Below are 18713 nucleotides of genomic sequence, written 5' to 3' on the forward strand. Positions count from 1 at the left end.
AGGTCAAAAAAAAACCACATGTGGCAGCCTGATGGGTAACACGGCAACATTAGCATTCCTACCTGCCCAGTCTGATAATGCCTGGCAAACTGGTTAACCACTCGATAATCATTGGCAAAATACTCCATCAGAATAGAGGGAACCTCAGCAAAATCCGTGGGACACCTGGTTCCTAAAACAAGAGGTGGGGGGAGAATAAAAGTTGGTATGAATCAAATCAACATATGTACCTTACTTTTACACACCCTTTTAAGTCTTTTATTTGTACTTCTGATGAACTATGATAAGCTTTAATTCATTAAATCAATATTTTACTTCTATAAAATTATTGTACATATTTGCAGAAAAGTTTACTATAATCCTATATATTTTTCTTTATATCAAAAGTGAAACAAAATATTTGCACAGCTGCTACAACACCTTATAAAGCAGTGCTTGCACCCTCTACAAACAAACTGGTCTTCAGCTATGCTGGCTATACATGAAACACTGAGTAAAACATGCTAACAATTAATAAAACGTTTTTATTTAGTGCACTGATTTCCATTACCAAATGCTTTTATCCTTCATTTGTTTTAAAAGTACTTTATTTTATTCATTTATTGCTTTGCATAGCAAGTCAAAAAAGCAGTACTTTAAAAATTACTTCAAGTAACAAACCCTTTAAGACATTTTGGTGACATTTTATAATTTTTTTCAGCCTGCCTGTAGCCTTCTCAAGTATCTTCTCCTTGCACCAAAGCCTGCATGTGTACAGTTAGTTAATCATTGCTGAAAGCCAACAATGTACCAGCTTGTCTAACGCAGACTGCATATGATAGCATAAAACGTAGAGATAAGACCACCAAGAGGGAAGTCTATAATATCACCAAATATGTCACACATAAAAAACTAGCAAAGCACAACTAAAACTTTATATGGGGAAAGCATAAGAAAAATGGCAAAAGTTCAAGAAAAAACAAAAAGGACTCCCTCATGCTTTTTAACCAGGCTTTACTTTGTTTTCAATCTGATTCTGCATACAAAGAGGCAACATTCCTACACTTATTCACAATATCTGTGCTGGCACGAAGGAAGCATACACACACAGCCTCAAACTTAAATTCCACACAGGACACTCTACCACGTAAAATGGCACAGAGCCGTGTAAGGCTGAGAAGGAAGTCCTTGGTGAGAAATGTTAGCAAGGCCAGAACCAGCGTCAGAGGATCAGGCTGCATAACAACGAGATGAGGCAATTGGAGATAAAGGACCACGGGACATTATTAAATGATCTGATTTTCTCAATAACAAGCCGTCTTTCCAGGCAAAGAAGACACACATGCTTTTAACGGATTCTGATGAAATAAAAGCCTTCTTCATGGCTTACCAGTGACGTGCTGGTAACGAGTACGGCCCAGCATAGAGTGCATGGCGTGGCCCATTTCGTGGAAAAGGTTTTCCATCATGCCAGGGGTTAACAACGTTGGGGAGGTCCTTGTGGCGTGGGGGAGATTCAGCATCAGGACTACAACTGGGAGCTGATACTCTCCATCTTCCTTCAACCTGCCCCCACGGATGGTAAAATGACAGTCCTGGGACAATCAGAAAACACACAAGGAGAGAAAGCATCAATGCATGTGAAATTATACCAAAACATATGATTGCAAACTTTAACTTAATTCTATTCTTGTTCTACATATTTAGTCATAGATAATTTTCCTCAACACTTTCTAATCTGCTACATTTTTAATTTTTTTTTTTTAAAAAAACATTGAACTCAGACTGATTCGTTCAGGCACTGGCTCCAAAACCATGCACTAAACTGTTGCTGTGCCAGCTGCCAGAAACAAAGTCAACACAGGCTCAGACTCGCTCCCTCGAAACAGTCACAACCAAGTGGGAAGGGATACCAACGTCTGAGGCCCAACCGAGTGTCAGACAATGACCCACGTCTGCTGTCTGCATCCCCTGCAAGTATGGCTCTAACCTATCACGAAGCAAGGACTCCGGAGTGACTGACACTGGAATGGGCACCACACTGAGATTCAGCCACACCAGACTCTTCACAACCATCTCTGATGAGACTAGTGTCTCACTCTGAAGACGAGAGAAAAAGAAATTCTCCTGGAAATGTTCAGTAACATAACCAAAGACACCAGCTTAGAATCACTGCATCTTGCATCTGACCACAGGCCCGTGACTAGGAGCAGGGCTCTTGACACCACAGTGGAGGAAAGAGGGGGCACATGGGCCTGTGTCTGATGACCTGGAGTCTGGTCCCACTTTGACACCCACCAGCCCTATCATCTTGGAAAGAGATTCACCTCTGTGAGCCTTGAGTGCTACCTTGTGAAATGCCAGAGTGGTTGTCCAGATTTCTTAAGATCACATCTGTTAAAATGCTATGGAAATTGTGATTCACTCTTTCAATCTAAGGTTCCATTATTTCTGTTGTAACTTACAACCTGAACTCTTGACATTTCCCATTAAGTTGCATGAAACTGCTGAAGCTGGCAAACCTGGCACGCAGCTAAGGGAAAGGAAATGAACTTCACCTCTTCCACATGAGGAGCCAACTGGTAAGTGTTACAGTCTGAACAGGATTTGGCTCCCCCACTCATGCAGACTCTGAAACTCCAAAGTCTTACGTTAATGGTGAATGGATTAATGTTAATGGTCGAAGGATTAAAGCTGATGGTTTGATTCAATTACAGTGTCTGAGAGGTAGACCTGGTGAGAGGTCGCTATGTCACTGGGGGCATGCTCCTGGAAGGTGGTTCCCATGAGAGGGTTGGTTCTATGAGCTGAGCATCAAACTGCTGGAGTTAGCGAACCTGGTGTGCAGATAAAGGAAAGGAAATGACCTTTACATCTTCCACATAAGGAGTAACTGTCGTTGGTAAGGTTTCCATATGGATGTATCTTCTGCAATTTAAACTAGGATCACTGTCAAGCATGAAGAGGAGTTAAGAGCTGGAGCTCTAGTCAGAATGTTCAGTTTTGCCAGTGCCATGACTCACTAGGCTAATCCTCTGCCTGCAGCGCCAGTACTCCAGGTTCTAGTCCCGGTCGGGGCGCCGGATTCTGTCCCGGTTGCCCCTCTTCCAGGCCAGCTCTCTGCTGTGGCCAGGGAATGCAGTGGAGGATGGCCCAAGTGCTTGGGCCCTGCACCCACATGGGAGACCAGGAGGAAGCACCTGGCTCCTGGCTTCGAATCGGCGCAGCGCTTCGGCTGTAGTGGCCATTTGGGGGGGTGAACCAACGGAAGGAAGACCTTTGTCTCTCCCACTCACTAACTCTTCCTGTCAAAAAAAAAAAAAAAGAATGTTCAGTTTCAAACTTCTGCACTGCTAGCTGTGTGACCCTGGGCAAGTAACTCAACCTGCCGGTTTCAGTCTCCCTGAATGTGAGAGACTAGTTCAAAAAGTGGAGGTGAACATGAAAAGCTGTGATGTGTATGGAGGGCTTGGGGCACTGGCTGGCACAAATGACGGTTCAGAACCAGATAAAAGTGAAAGACTCAGGCTGATGAAAGTATTCTCATAGGCTTTATTTTTTAATTCTATACTAATTTCAGATTTGTATATTTACTAAATATCATTAGTGCCTTTAGATATTATAGAACTATAAAAATGACATATAAAGTCAACATTAATACAAATTATTGCTGATAACTTCTAGGGAGACCAGTTTTTAAATAAAAGATCACCTGATGTGGTTTGTCTTGTCGCTGAAAAAAATCACAGTAAATGTAGCCCAGCAATCCTTCAGCTTCATGAACAACAGCCTAGAAAGAAAATTTGAATTCAGTGGTGAATGAGGCTGTCAACAACTCTCAACATGGGAGAACACAACAATGCACTTATTCACGTCCACAGCCACAGACACGAGCATTCTCATTACTTCCTACACCCCAGGTTTCTCGAGACAGATTTTCCCCATTCCATTCTGCTCCACCTCTCGGACGATACTGATGTGGGAATTCTGTGGCCGGGAAACCCTCCGTTGAAGGCTCTTTGTGCTGGCTGCCCACCCTCTGCTGTGGCACTCCCAGCCATGGCTCTTCAACACTACTGCTCAAACTACCCGAGGAACTGGGGAAAGGTGCTGGCTGGACAATTTTGGCAGCCAAATTATTTTTCTGTCTAAGCTTAGTATATGATGATATATGTCCATGTAAACTATAACCCCTGAATGCAAAAAATAACAAAAATGCAGCTCCCAGCTTCAGCTGAATTATTGGTAATATCATTATTCCCTCTCCCAAAGGGCCTATAAAAGAGGCAGAGCTCATAGGAGAAAACTCTGCTGCTTGTCTCCAAGTTCACTTGTCTTTCCAGAACTTGATGCTTCTATCAAAGAGAATCCCAATTTTGTGCTTTAAATTTCCTGAAAGGACAGGTACTTGGCACAGTGTTTAGGTTTCCCACATCTCATACTGGAGTACCTGGTTCAAGTCCCAGCTCTGCCTCTGATCCAGCTTACTGCTTCTTCACACACTGGGAGGCAGCAGATGATGGTTCAAGTAGCTGGGCCCTTCCCAACCACAGGAGAGGCTTGGGCTGAGTCCCTGGGTCCTGGCTTTGGCCTGTTCCAGCCCCAGTTATTATGGACATTTGGGGAGTGAATCAAGTGGATGGACAGTATCTCGATCTCTCTCTCACACACATAAAATGAAAATAAGTAACTGTCCTGTAAGTATTCATCTACTCATCAAACATCTATCATGCATTTACTCTGTGCCAGGAACTGATGACGGCGTTTGGGACACAGCAGTGAGCAACTGGCAGGCAGGCTCACGTGACACGTCTACATCACGCGCACTCTGTCCCTTCACTCTTCTTTCACCAGTTTCCTGCTTACTTCCCAGCACTTTATCATCTCAATCTGGGCAGTGTGTAATACACAAACAGCTACTGCGGTGATGAAACACCTCCTGTCCCAGCTCTCCTTTCAACCACCCTGCCACACACACACTGTGTCTACAAAGCACAGCTGAGAGAATATGAGACACTTTACACCCTGAGATAGAGTGGAAAAGTACAGCATGGTAAGCGTGCAGGCAGAAAACAAGGCAAGACGATGAAAAAGCCTTATGATAAACACTAAGTCAAGAAAGCCTCCCCATCTTCTGAGGGAGAATTGTAAGTGTTCACTTCAAAAAGCAGGACAGGAGAAGGGTGAACACTGGGCTTGAAGTTATTACCAAAGTCAAATAAGGGAAACAGGATATAAATTGGTATCAAATACAAACATAAGCTCCAACAACGTGGAAAAAGGTTTGGAAAGAAAAAGTAGGGGAGCTGACGCAATGGATCCTGAAACTAGCCAGAAAGGACGCCTAGCACTGAAGGTCTGCGAGAAGTAAAGACCAATTTCCCTTTAGCCAGAATTTGCGGACGTGTGCAGGCACAGGTGTGTGGACACAACCTTCCATCGAGCTCCTACAGAGTGTTCTTCAGAGAACTCACTCTGCCACTAGGTGTTCGGATTCTTTCCATACAGTGGCCTAAGTCAGAAGGGGCAACTTGGATTTTCTAATGAAACGTAAATAAAGCAGGACACACTCCTGTCCCTAATTAATAATGTCCTAAATTAATAATTATAAATTAATCAGGACGAAGCTAACTTCAGTATGAAACCGCTCTCCAGTCAATTTCCAAGCTGAGAGGGGGAGCAGACTTACCAGTTTTCGGACGTCTTCACACCACACCTCTCCTTTAGCAGGCTGCTCTGCATACAACGAAATCCCCAACAGTTTATTAAATAAAACATTCAGCCCTTCCATGCATGCGCCAAGGGAAAAAAACGGGCAGTACAGACTGGGCTCAATATTATACCTAAGAGAAGGAAGAGAGGTTCAATAGTGTTTTTGTTTATTTCAGTTTCTGAAGGCAAATTCAGTTAACTTTTCATTTAATATTTAGGAATACCACAACTAGGAAACAAAAAGGACTGAAAACATAAAGATGGCCTTCCGAACCCTTGCGCTCTGCATCTGAGGAATCCACCAACCTTGGACACAAAATACAAATTAAAAAAATATGTCTGTACTAAACATGTACACACTTTTTTCCTTGTCATTATTTCCTGAACAACAGAGTTAACAACCCTTTACACTGTATTTGCTGTGTTGTGTATTTTAGGTCACCTAACGATGACTCCAAGTGTACACACCTGTGAAGGCTCCATGCAAATTTTCTAGAAGGAAACAAATTTTCTAGAAGGGACTTGAGAATGTGTCGATTTTGGTAACACAGGGGTTAGAATCAATCCTCAGCCAAGGCTGAGTGACTATTTCTGTCCCTCAAGGGGTTTTGTTTTCTTCAGAAGGATGATTCTCGTTATTGCTAGTATTAGCAGTAATACTGCACTTAATTAACACAGACCATTCCCCAGTCTTGCTCCCTTGCAGGCAATCTGCTCCTCATTGACCCAGTCAGTTAAGCACACTCTCTGAATTACCCACATTTTAAACATACTGCCTTTAGAAATGCTTCACTTTATACAAACGTATTATATCCTAAAAAACCTGTGATTATAGCACAGAAATATTAAGTAAGAATCCCGCTAAGTAAACTTAAACTTCTCAACTAGTAAAAATATTTGTCTGTGGGAAAAATTGTCTGGAATACAAACAATCAAATCTCTATCTGCTTCATGACTACATATCTTAAATTAAGGACAATAACTAAATTAAGGACAATTAACTAGTAAGGTTAATCATTCCTCATCCAAAAATAACTTTTTTATATCCTATTTATTCTAACATACATCAGAGCAAATCCAAAATATCTGACCTCAATGTTCACTTTCAAGTCATTAAGTCAAACCACGGTTCCTACCTGCGGAGTCCACAATAGAGCTCCACAGGAGGAGTAGGTGCTCACAACATTTCTGCCTCCTGGGTTTAACAAAATACACACAAGCTCATATGTGAACCACGTACGTAAAGTTATAACTTTTACTACTATGTGAATTAATAAATTAACAATTATAAATTAATAAATCTAGTGAGTGAACATCAATTTCACAATACAACTGCAAGCCACAGAAATCCACAAATGTACAACCTAATTTCTGATCAATTTTTCCCAAAAACGGATTCCTCCCATTGAGTGAGAAGTGAATGGTCCAGTGCCTTCGCTTGCTGGTTCACGCTTAGGATAATAGCTTTAGATGACAACTTGACTGGATGAACAGATGCCTAGAAATCTGGCAAAGCACTATCATGGGTGAGCCTGGTAGGGTGTTTTCCAGGGGAGGTTAGTGTGTGAGTCTGGGTTGACCAGGTAGGAAGAAGATCCAGCCTCAATGTGGGCAGGCATAGTCCCATTAGCTGGGGCCCAGAGACAACAAATGAAGATGGCAAATTGGTCGCTTCCCCTAAGAGCTGGGAGAGACTCCTTCTATTGCCTTGTACTGTACATCAGGACTCCAAGCTCAACAACTCTTTGGACCCCTGGACTTCTACCAGCAGCTCCCTTGCTAAGCTCTTAGGCTGTCAGCCTTACACAGAGAGTCACACCTCAGCTCTGAGGCCTTAGACTGAGCCACATGCCAATGTCCCAGGGCCTCCAGCCTGCAGATATCCAGTCCTAAGACTTCTCAGCTGCCATCCATAACCATGTGAGACTTTTCCCTAAAAGACCCCCTTCTCAGACCTACACATACCCGGTTGGTTCCATCTCTAGGAACCTGATTGATAAATTCACTTACACATGTCATCAACAGCCCTGCTGGATGGTGGAGGAAAGACAGACAATCTTTGTCTCTAAACAGCCTAAATTGACACTCAATAGCCAGTGCTAAAAGAATCAAGCAACAAGCATGGAACAGTGGGAGAATGAAGGAAAACAAGACTTCACTTCACTTGTGGAGTCCAGGGTGGTGCCACAGGGAGGGCTTCACAGACAAGAATTGAGAAAGATGGGGCCAGCACTGTGGTGCAGCAGGTTAAAGCCCCAGCCTGAAGCGCCGGCATCCTATGTGGGCGCCAGTTCTATTCTCAGCTGCTCCTCTTCTGATCCAGCTCTCTGCTATGGCCTGGGAAAGCAGTAGAAGATGGCCCAAGTCCTTGGGCCCCTGCACCCATGTGGGAGACCTGGAAGAAGCTCCTGGCACCTGGCTTCAGATAGGCGCAGCTCCAGCCATTGCAGCCATCTGGGGAGTGAACCAGTAGAGGGAAGACCTCTCTCTGTGTCTCTACCTCACTCTGCAACTCTGCCTTTCAAATAAATAAAATAAATCTTTTAAAAAAAAAGAATTGAGGAAGAATTAGGGTTGGCAGGGAGGGACTAGGGATGGGGAGAGAGTGGTAGTAAGGAATTCCAGGCTGAGCAGAACAAAAGTATGATGGTATAAAATAACCTGCTAACTTCTAGAAACCATGTGAATAAATATGACAGTACTGATGCAGGGATAAATGGGCAAAGAGTAGGAGAAATCTGGAATGAGCAGGCAGGAGCTAGAAAACGCAGGGCCTGGTATACCAAGCAGAGGGACTACAGATTGCAGGCCCTACCTTACATTTATTATATTTATAAATTATATGCATGTGCCACTGTTCTACTATACTGCAAAAGGAGAAATTCTTGCAAGTTGAAACAAAGAAAAATAAACAGAATTTGTAATTTTTTATGACTAGATCCTCAGTGGATCATTTACAGAGCCACATGGGAGATCTCTTCTGTAGGCCACAGAGCAAGAGAGAGCATGCACTCCCCCACTGATTGACTGGTTCACTCACCAAAAGCCCACAGTGACCAGGGTTGGGCTAGGCCCCAGACAGGAACCAGGAATTCAATCTGGGTCTCCCTTATGGGTGGCAGGCAGGGACCCAACTACTTGAGCAATCACCTGCTGCCTCCCTGGGTGCACAGGAAGCTGTAATGGAGACTGCAGCCAAATCTCCACAACAGGCACTCTGATATGGGAATCAGGCATCCCACATGGCAGCTTAACTGCTGCAACAAATGCCAACCAGGGCCAAGCGTTTAACGAGAGCGCTGAACACAAACAAAAGAAGAGGGGTTATGGATGTTTGTGGGAGAAAAGAGGAAAATGAGGTTCAATTATGGGAGAAAGATGGGTGGTGCAAAGAACAAAAATTCAGTAATAGAGGCACAAGGCCCATGAGATGTCGGCACTCAGGAGTGAAGACTGAGGCCAGAGCTGCAGTGTAGTAGGCTAAGCCTCTGCAGCGCAAACATCTCACATGGGCGCCGGTTTGTGTCCTGCCTGCTCATCTCCTGATCCAGCTCTCCGCTATGGTCTGAGGAAGCAGTAAAAGATGGCTTAAGTGCTTGGGGCCCTGCACCCACATAGGAGACTCAGAAGAAGCTCCCAGCCCAGCTCTGGCTGTTGCAGCCATCTGGGGAGTGAAGCAGTGCATGGAAGAACTTTCTGCCTCTCCCTCTCTCTGTCTGTAACTCTGCCTGTCAAAAAACTCACATTAAAAAAAAAAAAAAACACATTAAATGTAAAGACTCAGATAGATTAAAAATAAAGGGATGGAGAAAGACATACCATGTTAACAATAATGGAAAATTGAAGTAGTTACAGTAATTTCAGACAAAGCAGATTTCAGAGCAAGGAAAATCATCAGGGGCATTTCACAATGACAAATGGGCTAACTGACCAGAAAGACTGACAAGCCTTAATGTGCACACACCTAATGGCAATATCTGCTAAAACTTCAAAGAGAAACAGGTGCATGTACTATTTCAGTTAGGGACATCAACACTTCTGTGTAGAAATGGAGAGGCTGAATCAGCAGAAAATCAGTGAAGACATAAGCTAAAGAGCATCCACCAGTCTAGCGAATACAACTGTTCACCACAGACTACTTCATCCAGCTACACAGCAGGATATACGTTCTTCTGAAGCTCACACGGAACATGCACCAAGGAAGACCCCATCCTGGGGGGGGAAAACAGCAGACCTAAACTAATGTAAAAGAACAGAAATCATATAATGTATGTCTCACATGCATCAGAAAGACAGCTAGAAAACCATATAACACTTGGAGATTAAACAATACATTCCTAAACAAATATGGGTTGGGCAAGTCTCAAGAAAAATTTAAAGGCCAGTGCCACAGCTCACTAGGCTAATCCTCCACCTGTGGCGCCAGCACACCGGGTTCTAGTCTCGGTTGGGGCGCCGGATCCTCTCCCGGTTGCCCCTCTTCCAGGCCAGCCCTCTGCTGTGGCCAGGGAGTGCAGTGGAGGATGGCCCAGGTGCTTGGGCCCTGCACCCCATGGGAGACCAGGAAAAGCACCTGGCTCCTGTTTCCTGCCATCGGATCAGCGCGGTGCGCCGGCCGCAGCGCGCCGGCCGCGGCGGCCATTGGAGGGTGAACCAACGGCAAAGGAAGACCTTTCTCTCTGTCTCTCTCTCTCACTGTCCACTCTGCCTGTCAAAAAAAAAATATATATATATTTTGAACTAAATGAATGTGAAAATACACATCAAAAAACTTTTACGATTACTCTTCAAACTTTTTAAAAAATTTTATCTCTTCATTTATTTTGAGACAATATTGTTTTTTTAATTTATTTGACAGAGTTATAGACAGTGAGAGAGACAGAGAGACAGGTCTTCCTTGCATTGGCTCACTCCCCAAATGGCCGTTATGGCCAGATCTGTGCCGATGGCTGCAGAGGCCCAAGCACTTGGGCTATCCTCCACTGCTCTGCCAGGCCACAGCAGAGAGCTGGACTTGAAGAGGACCAAACGGGACTAGAACCAGCGCCCATATGGGATGCCGGTGCCGCAGGTGGAGGATTAACCAAATGAGCCATGGCGCTGGCCCCAAAACAATATATTTTTACTTTACTTTATTGTCATAGGCATAATGTGCCACTAAATAAAGAATTCAACAAATACAAAGTAAAAGAATCAGGAAAAATAGCCAGGAAAATAGGTAAATGTTGAAACCAATAATCAAATAAAAATATATTCAACTTCACTCATATAAAGTAAATTTTAAAATAGTTACAAAATCTATAGTAACATAATTCTTCTTCTTCTTCTTCTTCTTTTTTTTTTTTTTTTTTTTTTTGGACAGGCAGAGTGGACAGTGAGAGAGAGAGACAGAGAGAAAGGTCTTCCTTTGCCGTTGGTTCACCCTCCAATGGCCGCTGCAGCCGGCGCACCGCGATGATCCAAAGCCAGGAGCCAGGTGCTTCTCCTGGTCTCCCATGGGGTGCAGGGCCCAAGCACTTGGGCCATACTCCACTGCACTCCCGGGCCATAGCAGAGAGCTGGCCTGGAAGAGGGGCAACCGGGACAGAATCCGGCACCCCGACCGGGACTAGAACCCAGTGTGCCGGTGCCACTAGGTGGAGGATTAGCCTATTGAGCCATGGCGTAGGCTATAGTAACATAATTCTTAAAAATTTTTGACAAAGACTTAAAGTTTGACAAAATAATTATCAAAATTTGTAGCATGTAGTAAAAGCAGTGCTTAGAGGGAGATTTAAGGTAATGAATTCATATACTAAAAAAACAATAAAGATCTAAACTCAGTAATCTAAGTTTCTACCTTAGGAAACCAGCAAAGAGCAAATTAAATCCAAGTAAAGGAGAAGAAAAACAGACAACAATACAAAACAGGAAATCAGTAGATGAAATCTAAAACTAGCTCTTTGAAAACATCAACGCAGTTGATAACTTCTAGCTGAATTAACTAAAAAGAATATAGGGAAGACAAAATACTAACATCAAAAATGCAAAGGGGAGGTGACACTGGGGTGCTGCTTGGGAGGCCCGCATCCCATATGAGAGTGCTGGCGCAAGTCTCAGTTACTCGTTTCTTCCAACCAGCCTCCTGCTAACAGCAAATGATGGCCCAAGTATCTGTGTTCCTGTCACCTACGTGGGAGACCTGGGTGACCTTTCTGTCTCTTGCTTTGGCCTGGCCCAGCGATAGCTACTGTGGGCATCTGGGAAGTAAAACAACAAGTAGAAGATTTCTCCCTTTTCTTCTGTCACTCTGCCTTTCAGATAAACACATAAATCTTACCAACAACAAAAAAAGAAAATAGGAAGCATCAATACTGATACCACAGGAATCAAAAGTATAATAAAGCAGGGATTGGCGCTGTGGTGTAGCATGTAAAGCCGCTGCCTGCAGTGCCGGCACCCCATATGGGGACCAGTTCAAGACCTGGCTGCTCCACTTCCAATCTAGCTCTCTGCTACGGCCTGGAAAGCAGTAGAAGATGGTCCAAGTCTTTGGGGCCCTGTACCCATGTGGGAGACCTGGAAGAAGCTCCTGGCTTCAGATCGGCCCAGCTCCAGCTGTTGAAGCCATTTGGGAAGTGAACCAATGGATAGACTTCTCTCTCTTTCTCTGCCTCTCTGTAACTTTGCCTTTCAAATAAATAATAAATCTTTTAATAAAGGAATACTATGAATAATTCTTTGTCCACAAATTTGATAACCTACATGAAATGGACCAATTTCTGGAAAGATGAAATTACCAAAACTCCCACAAGGAAAAACATGAATAGGCCTACATCAAAGAATCTGAATAGATAATTAACAATATTCAAATAGAAAGCAACAGGCCCAGAGATGGATTCTACCAAATATTTAAAGAAGAAATTATAATAATTCTCTACAATGTCTTCTAGAAAACAAAGTAGACAAAATACTTACTAACTCATTCAATAACTAGCTATCCTAATACAAAACTCAGACAAGGACATTACAAGAAAGGGAAACTAATAGACCATTAGCTCTCATGAACACAGATACAAAAATATTTTCTCAAGAAAAATCAAATAGCAAATCAAATACAGCAATGTATAAAAAGAATTATACACTACAACCAAGTAGGATTTATTCCAGTATGTAAGACTAGCTTGAAAATCATTAATGTAATTTATCACATCAAAGGCTAAAGAAAATTATATGGCCCTATCAAGAAACACAGAAAAAGCACTAATAAAAAGTTCAACAAAAAAATTAAAACTCTCAGCAAATAAGGAATAGGGGGGAACTTCCTCAACTTGGTAGGGACATCTACCAAAAAAAAAAAAAAAAAAAAAAACAACACCTACTGCTAACATCACAAGTAATGGTGGAAAACTAGAGACTTTCCTGCTGAGCTCAGGAATGAGGAGTGGGACATAGGCGTAGTAGTTAAGATGCTGGTTAAGACACCTGTATCTCATATGGGAGTACCTGGGTTCAGTTCCCAGCTCTCTACTCTAGGGTCCAGTTTCCTGCTAAAACAGACCCTGGAAGGCAGCAAAGATGGCTCTTCAGTGAATGGGCTCCCGCCATTCACATGGGAGACCTGGACTGAGTTCCTGGCTCCCAGGTAGAGCTGTGGTCCAGGGCCATCGTAGGTATCTGGGGAGTGAACCAGCAGATGGAAACTCTGCCTTTCTCTCTACTTCTCTGTCTGTTGTCTCTGTCTCTGGGCATGTCTGTCTGTCTCTCTCTCTCTCTCTCTCCCCATCTGCTCTCAAATTAAAAAAAATTTTTTAACAAATAATTAAGACCAGGAACAAGGTGAGAACATCCCTTCTTGCCACTCCCATTCAACATCATGCTGCAAATCCTGGATAATGGAATAAAGCAGAGGAAATAAGTGATGGAGTAAGAAAAAAATAAATGAAACTCAGTTTGCAGGTGACGTGATTACCCACATAGAAAATTCTGAAGACTTTACCAAAAATCTGCTAGAACTAATGAGCAATGATAACAAGGTTGCAGAACACAAGGTCAACTGTTCTGTCATATATCAGCAATGAATAACTGAAATTTAAAAACAGTACCTTTTACATTAGTTGAAAAAATACTTAAGTATACATCCAAAAATTTTTTTTCATAAGATCTATAGGAGGAAAACTACAAAAACTCTTGCAAAAGATGTCAAAGATCTAAATAAATGGAGTAATACTGCATGTTCATAGATACAAAGACTCACTATTATCAAATGGGCAAACCAATCCAATGGAGAAAGAAATAATCTTCTTGACAAACAGTGCTGGAACAACTGTATATCCACAGGCCAGCACTGTGCCTAGCAGGTAAAGCTGCCGCCTGCAGTGCCAGCATCCCATATGGGTGATGGCTGGAGACCTGGCTGCTCCACTTCCAATCCAGCTCTCTGCTATGGCCTGGGAAAGTAGTAAAAGGTGGCCCAAGTGCTTGGGCCCTTGCACCCACGTGGGAGGCCTGGAAGAAGCTCCTGGCTCCTGGCTTTGGATCGGCACAGCTCCGGCCATTGCAGCCACCTGGGGAGTGAACCAGCAGATGGAAGACCCCCCCCAACCCCCTGTGTAACTGTGACTTTCAAGTAAAATAAATATATCTTTAAAAAAAAAAAACAACTCTACATCCACATGTTTAAAAAAAAAATCAGTGTAGACACAGATCTTATACCCCTCAGAAAAATTAATTCAAAATGGATCTACACATAAAGGCAGGCGCATGACATACATCTGCAATGAGCCACAGAATGCACAACATAGAGTGAAACCTCAGGTAAACCAAGAACTTTATACTAACATTGTCCTATCAGTTGTAACAAATGTACCACGACCATAGTGAAAACTGTTAATCATAAGGAAAACTATGAGGAAGCAGTAGCATTGATGGAAAATTTCTGTACTTTCTGCTCAATGTTTCTATAAACCTAAGAAAAAATAAATTCCCTTTATTGAAATATAAGTCAAAATGCCACTTTAGAAATCCATGTTTGAAAGCCGGCTTTGAAGCTTTCTTACAAGTGGCCATAGCGCTGGCGCCACGGCTCAATAGGCTAATCCTCCACCTAGCGGTGCCGGCACACCGGGTTCTAGTCCTGGTCGGGGCGCCGGGTTCTGTCCCGGTTGCCCCTCTTCCAGGCCAGCTCTCTGCTGTGGCCCGGGAGTGCAGTGGAGGATGGCCCAAATGCTTGGATCCTGCACCCACATGGGAGACCAGGATAAGCACCTGGCTCCTGCCATCGGATCAGCGCGGTGCCCCCGCCGCAGCGCGCCGGCCGTGGCGGCCATTGGAGGGTGAACCAGCGGCAAAGGAAGACCTTTCTCTCTGTCTATCTCTCTCACTGTCCACTCTGCCTGTAAAAACAAACAAACAAACAAACAAATGGCCATAGCAACTGTTGAGGCTAGGCTTAATTCTGCTCCACTACCAAAGTGCTACCTTCTGAGCGCTCTGCCCTGCCCGAGAGCCCCCAGGTGATCAGGTTTCTCCAACACGGCAGGGGCGTGTGAATACTTGTGAGCCACACTGCTGCTCCGCTCCATCCTGTGGTTCTCTCCCGGCTTTCCCTTGTTGCCTTGAGCCAATATTCTCAACAAGATCAAGTGAACACCCACAGGGTCTCTCCCCCTACCAGCACTCCCAGACTTCCAGAACTCTGTGTCTGCAGCTGCACACTGTTGCTTCCAAGGTCCCCCAGCTCACTGTTCTGGGAGAGCACCGCAGTCCACTTGCAGCCCCATCCCTTGGCTGACGTTTGGAAGGGCCCCCAGGCAGTAAGCTCATCAGTCTCCCATCTTTCCGGGATCACTGTCTTGCACTGACAGCTTTCCTGTGTCTGAAAATCACTCTATAATATGTGTTGTTGGAATTTTTTCTTCACTGTGTATGTGAGAGGGCAAATTTGATTCTCAAGGCTCAGTCTTACAAGACCGTATTTTATTTTGAGGATATCCAACAATCAAAAGTGAACAATAAAAACACACTTCCAGGGGCGGGAGGGGGCAATAATAAAAAATGTCAAGGCAACTGTGCCTGCCCAGTGTCGTCCACTGACTGCTCTTCTGGGCAGTAAAATGGGGAATCAAGGCTTGGAACCAAGATCACTTGGCAGAACTGGCCACTTCTGGAAGAAGAGAGAAACTGCCCGCACAAAGTTCCAGGAAGGCTTTCTGAGGAGCAGAGGCGAACCAGACCACTAGACTTCCAAACAAAAGGACCCAGGCAGTGGTGTCACTGGGACCGCCCGCAGGAGGGACCCAAGCCTGCTCTGCAGCTTCTCCCCCTGCCCAGCCTGCCCTGGGAGTGCTCCAGCTGGATGTGGCTTTGGGCAGGAAGGAAGTGCCTTTTCCTAGAACACAGACTAGTTTTACTCTGTGTGGGTGGAAAGAGCGCTGATTAAAAGCATCAGGATCAAAACCATACCTACATGTTGTGGCTGTTGCAAAGTTTAAATGAAGTAAAACAGATGAAACTCTTAGAAAAGTTCACATGGCAAATACTCAATAAATGTAAGTTATACTTATGGAGAGGGGAAGGAGGAGTTGCACGGCCGCGTCTGCATTCTGCATTGTGGATTACAGAACCCCTGTGCCTTGTGGCAAACCTCTTCCAGGTCATTTGAGCAGCACTGACCACCTCCCCGCCCCACGGGTTACAGGCACACTCAGGCAACCTGGCTAGCAGGAGTCCTCCTAAATCCTGGATGCAGATGTCTCTACGCTACCCCTACACTTTTCAGCTATGTGAGTCAATCAACTCTCTCGTCTGCTGAACTTGAACCGAATTTCTAGAAGTGATAGCTGAAATAATCCCAACATAGTAGTCACCCTTTGAACATAATGGCTTTAAACAATGATCTTTTCAGACTACACAGCATAAATGTTTCACATTAAAATAATCGTCAAAAGGACTATTGGTAATCAGAAGGCATGTCTTTGGGGGAAGGTGCTCTTGTCTCATAAACACTAAAAACAAACTTGTTTGGGTGAGTATCAAAACAGAGCAATGTTTTATGCAAAATAAATAATTCACTTATCAGTTGACATTTGCATCAGACTGACCTCAGATAAAATGAAAAGGTCAAGTTCAAATTAGTTAGAACATGAATACATAGCAATACAAGCTAATCACATAATACTCTAGCTAGCCAACTTGATTATAAAAGAAAATTCACTTTTTTGTTGCAAGATAATGAAAATCAACAGTAAAACAAAGTAGAAAAACAAGCTTTGTATCTTAAAATTAAACCTTTCTTAAGATTATAATGGACAGATAACATTTATCTTTATAAATAAAGATAATAATGCTGACAATATTGTAGTCTTTTTTTTTGGTTAAACTATAACCTAAAAATATTTACTGACTTATGTAATGCTCATAACATACATATGTGGCAGTCAGGCAAAATTTAAGGAAACAGTCTGTCTTGGAGAAAAATATTTACATACAGAACATAAGTTTTTACAATATTCTACATGAGGCTTCAACTTTGTATACATAAAATCAATTATGAACACTGAAAAGCAAATGGTATTAACTTGAAATGATTAAGAACAAATGTTGTTATGAAGTAGTATAAACTCCCTGCTTAAAAAAAAAAGACCCTCAAATAACAATAAAAAGAGAAAAAAGAACATTGCTGAATTTCTAGGCTCCCTATTTCTACTCCCCGCCCCACCCCAGGTAACAGCTGCTAAACTGCTTCTTGCATATCCTCAGGCACTTTCTCTGTATTAATGAGGAAGTTTATATACACATCAAGTTTTTTACAAAAATAGAATTGTAGCATTCTTACTATCCTGCAAGCTTTAACATATAAATATAATTCTGTATTTTATATTTACTATTTTTCATAAATATATAATTTGGAAAACTTCGTATTTCCATACAGGAAGTCTTTCTCATTCTCTCTCATGGGTACAGAGTCATCTACAGCAAACACGTTCAGAACTTACTTAATACATCTCCTCCTCTGTGGTCTACACGGGTGGGGGATGTAAGGCCAGTGAGAGCTGCTGCATCCATAAAGCAAGTATCCTGCCACTGACATGGGTTGGAGCTGCCCACCTTAGTGATAACAAAAGGTAACCCAGACTTCTAACCGCGTCTACTAATGACTTTAACTTCTCTAAAGAAAAGTGCATCTTGTATGGCCTCACCCAGAGCTCAACTCCCTGTCTCAGTCTATCTTTGCTCCTAGTGGGTGACAGTTAGCTTCTGCTAGTTTATCTCTGCTAAGAATGATGCCAAAAATGAACATCCTTGTCATGCTGGTAAAAGCCTATCTGTAAGACATATCAGAGAAATGGCATAATTTAAGAATATGAGATTTTACATTTTTTGATAGTTACTGCCAAATTACCCTCCCCAAAAAGTTGTACTAAGTTACACTTCTACACAGTGCTGGGGCTGGCACTGTGGCATAGCAGTAAAGCCACTGCCTATAGTGCTGGCATCCCATATGGGCGCCAGTTTAAGTTCTGGCTGCTCCACTTCCAATCCAGCTCTCTGCTATGGACTGGGAAAGCAGCACAGGATGGCCCAAGTGCTTGGGCCCCTGCATATGGGATGCTAGCACTGCAAGAGGCAGCTTTACCGCTATGCCACAGCCCTGGCCCCTTATTTATCTTCTAAGATAAAGGATATCTTAGCAGGTTTGCAGGTGGAGAGGAAGAGATTGGTGATTATGATAAAGTTAGAATAACTGGTAAAGCAAGACTTGTCATGGTTTGAGATAAGATTATCTTGCATTGTCATGGTGCTTTATAATGTGCAAAGCACTTTCAAAACAACAATCTCTCCTACTCCTTACTTAACTCTACAGGACAGCGCAGCAAGAATTATTACCTGCTACCACTTGACAAAACTGCAGCTCAAAGAGGCCTGTGGCCATCCAAGGCAGTCTGAGAAGGAAGAAGAGCCCTGACTTTGAGGTTAAAATACTGGCTCTGTGTGTTACTGGTTCTGTGCCTTGGTAAGTTGCTTGGTTTTTGGTGACCTCA

At 43.2% G+C, this 18713-nt stretch overlaps 1 protein-coding gene across 1 annotated transcript in view; it reads right to left on the reverse strand.

The window, feature by feature from the left end:
• The window catches only part of MIPEP (mitochondrial intermediate peptidase), a 172125-nt gene that overhangs the window by 101728 nt on the left and 51684 nt on the right, over positions 1-18713 (reverse strand). Inside the window, exons 11-14 of the mRNA XM_002712797.5 lie at positions 5669-5822; positions 3692-3769; positions 1370-1574; positions 63-172 (exon numbers count right to left, since the gene is read on the reverse strand). Coding sequence (XP_002712843.2) covers positions 63-172; positions 1370-1574; positions 3692-3769; positions 5669-5822 — 547 coding nt within the window. The remainder of the gene's footprint in view (positions 1-62; positions 173-1369; positions 1575-3691; positions 3770-5668; positions 5823-18713) is intronic.

Source organism: Oryctolagus cuniculus, chromosome 9, assembly GCF_964237555.1.
Source record: "Oryctolagus cuniculus chromosome 9, mOryCun1.1, whole genome shotgun sequence".
Lineage (NCBI taxonomy): Eukaryota > Metazoa > Chordata > Mammalia > Lagomorpha > Leporidae > Oryctolagus > Oryctolagus cuniculus.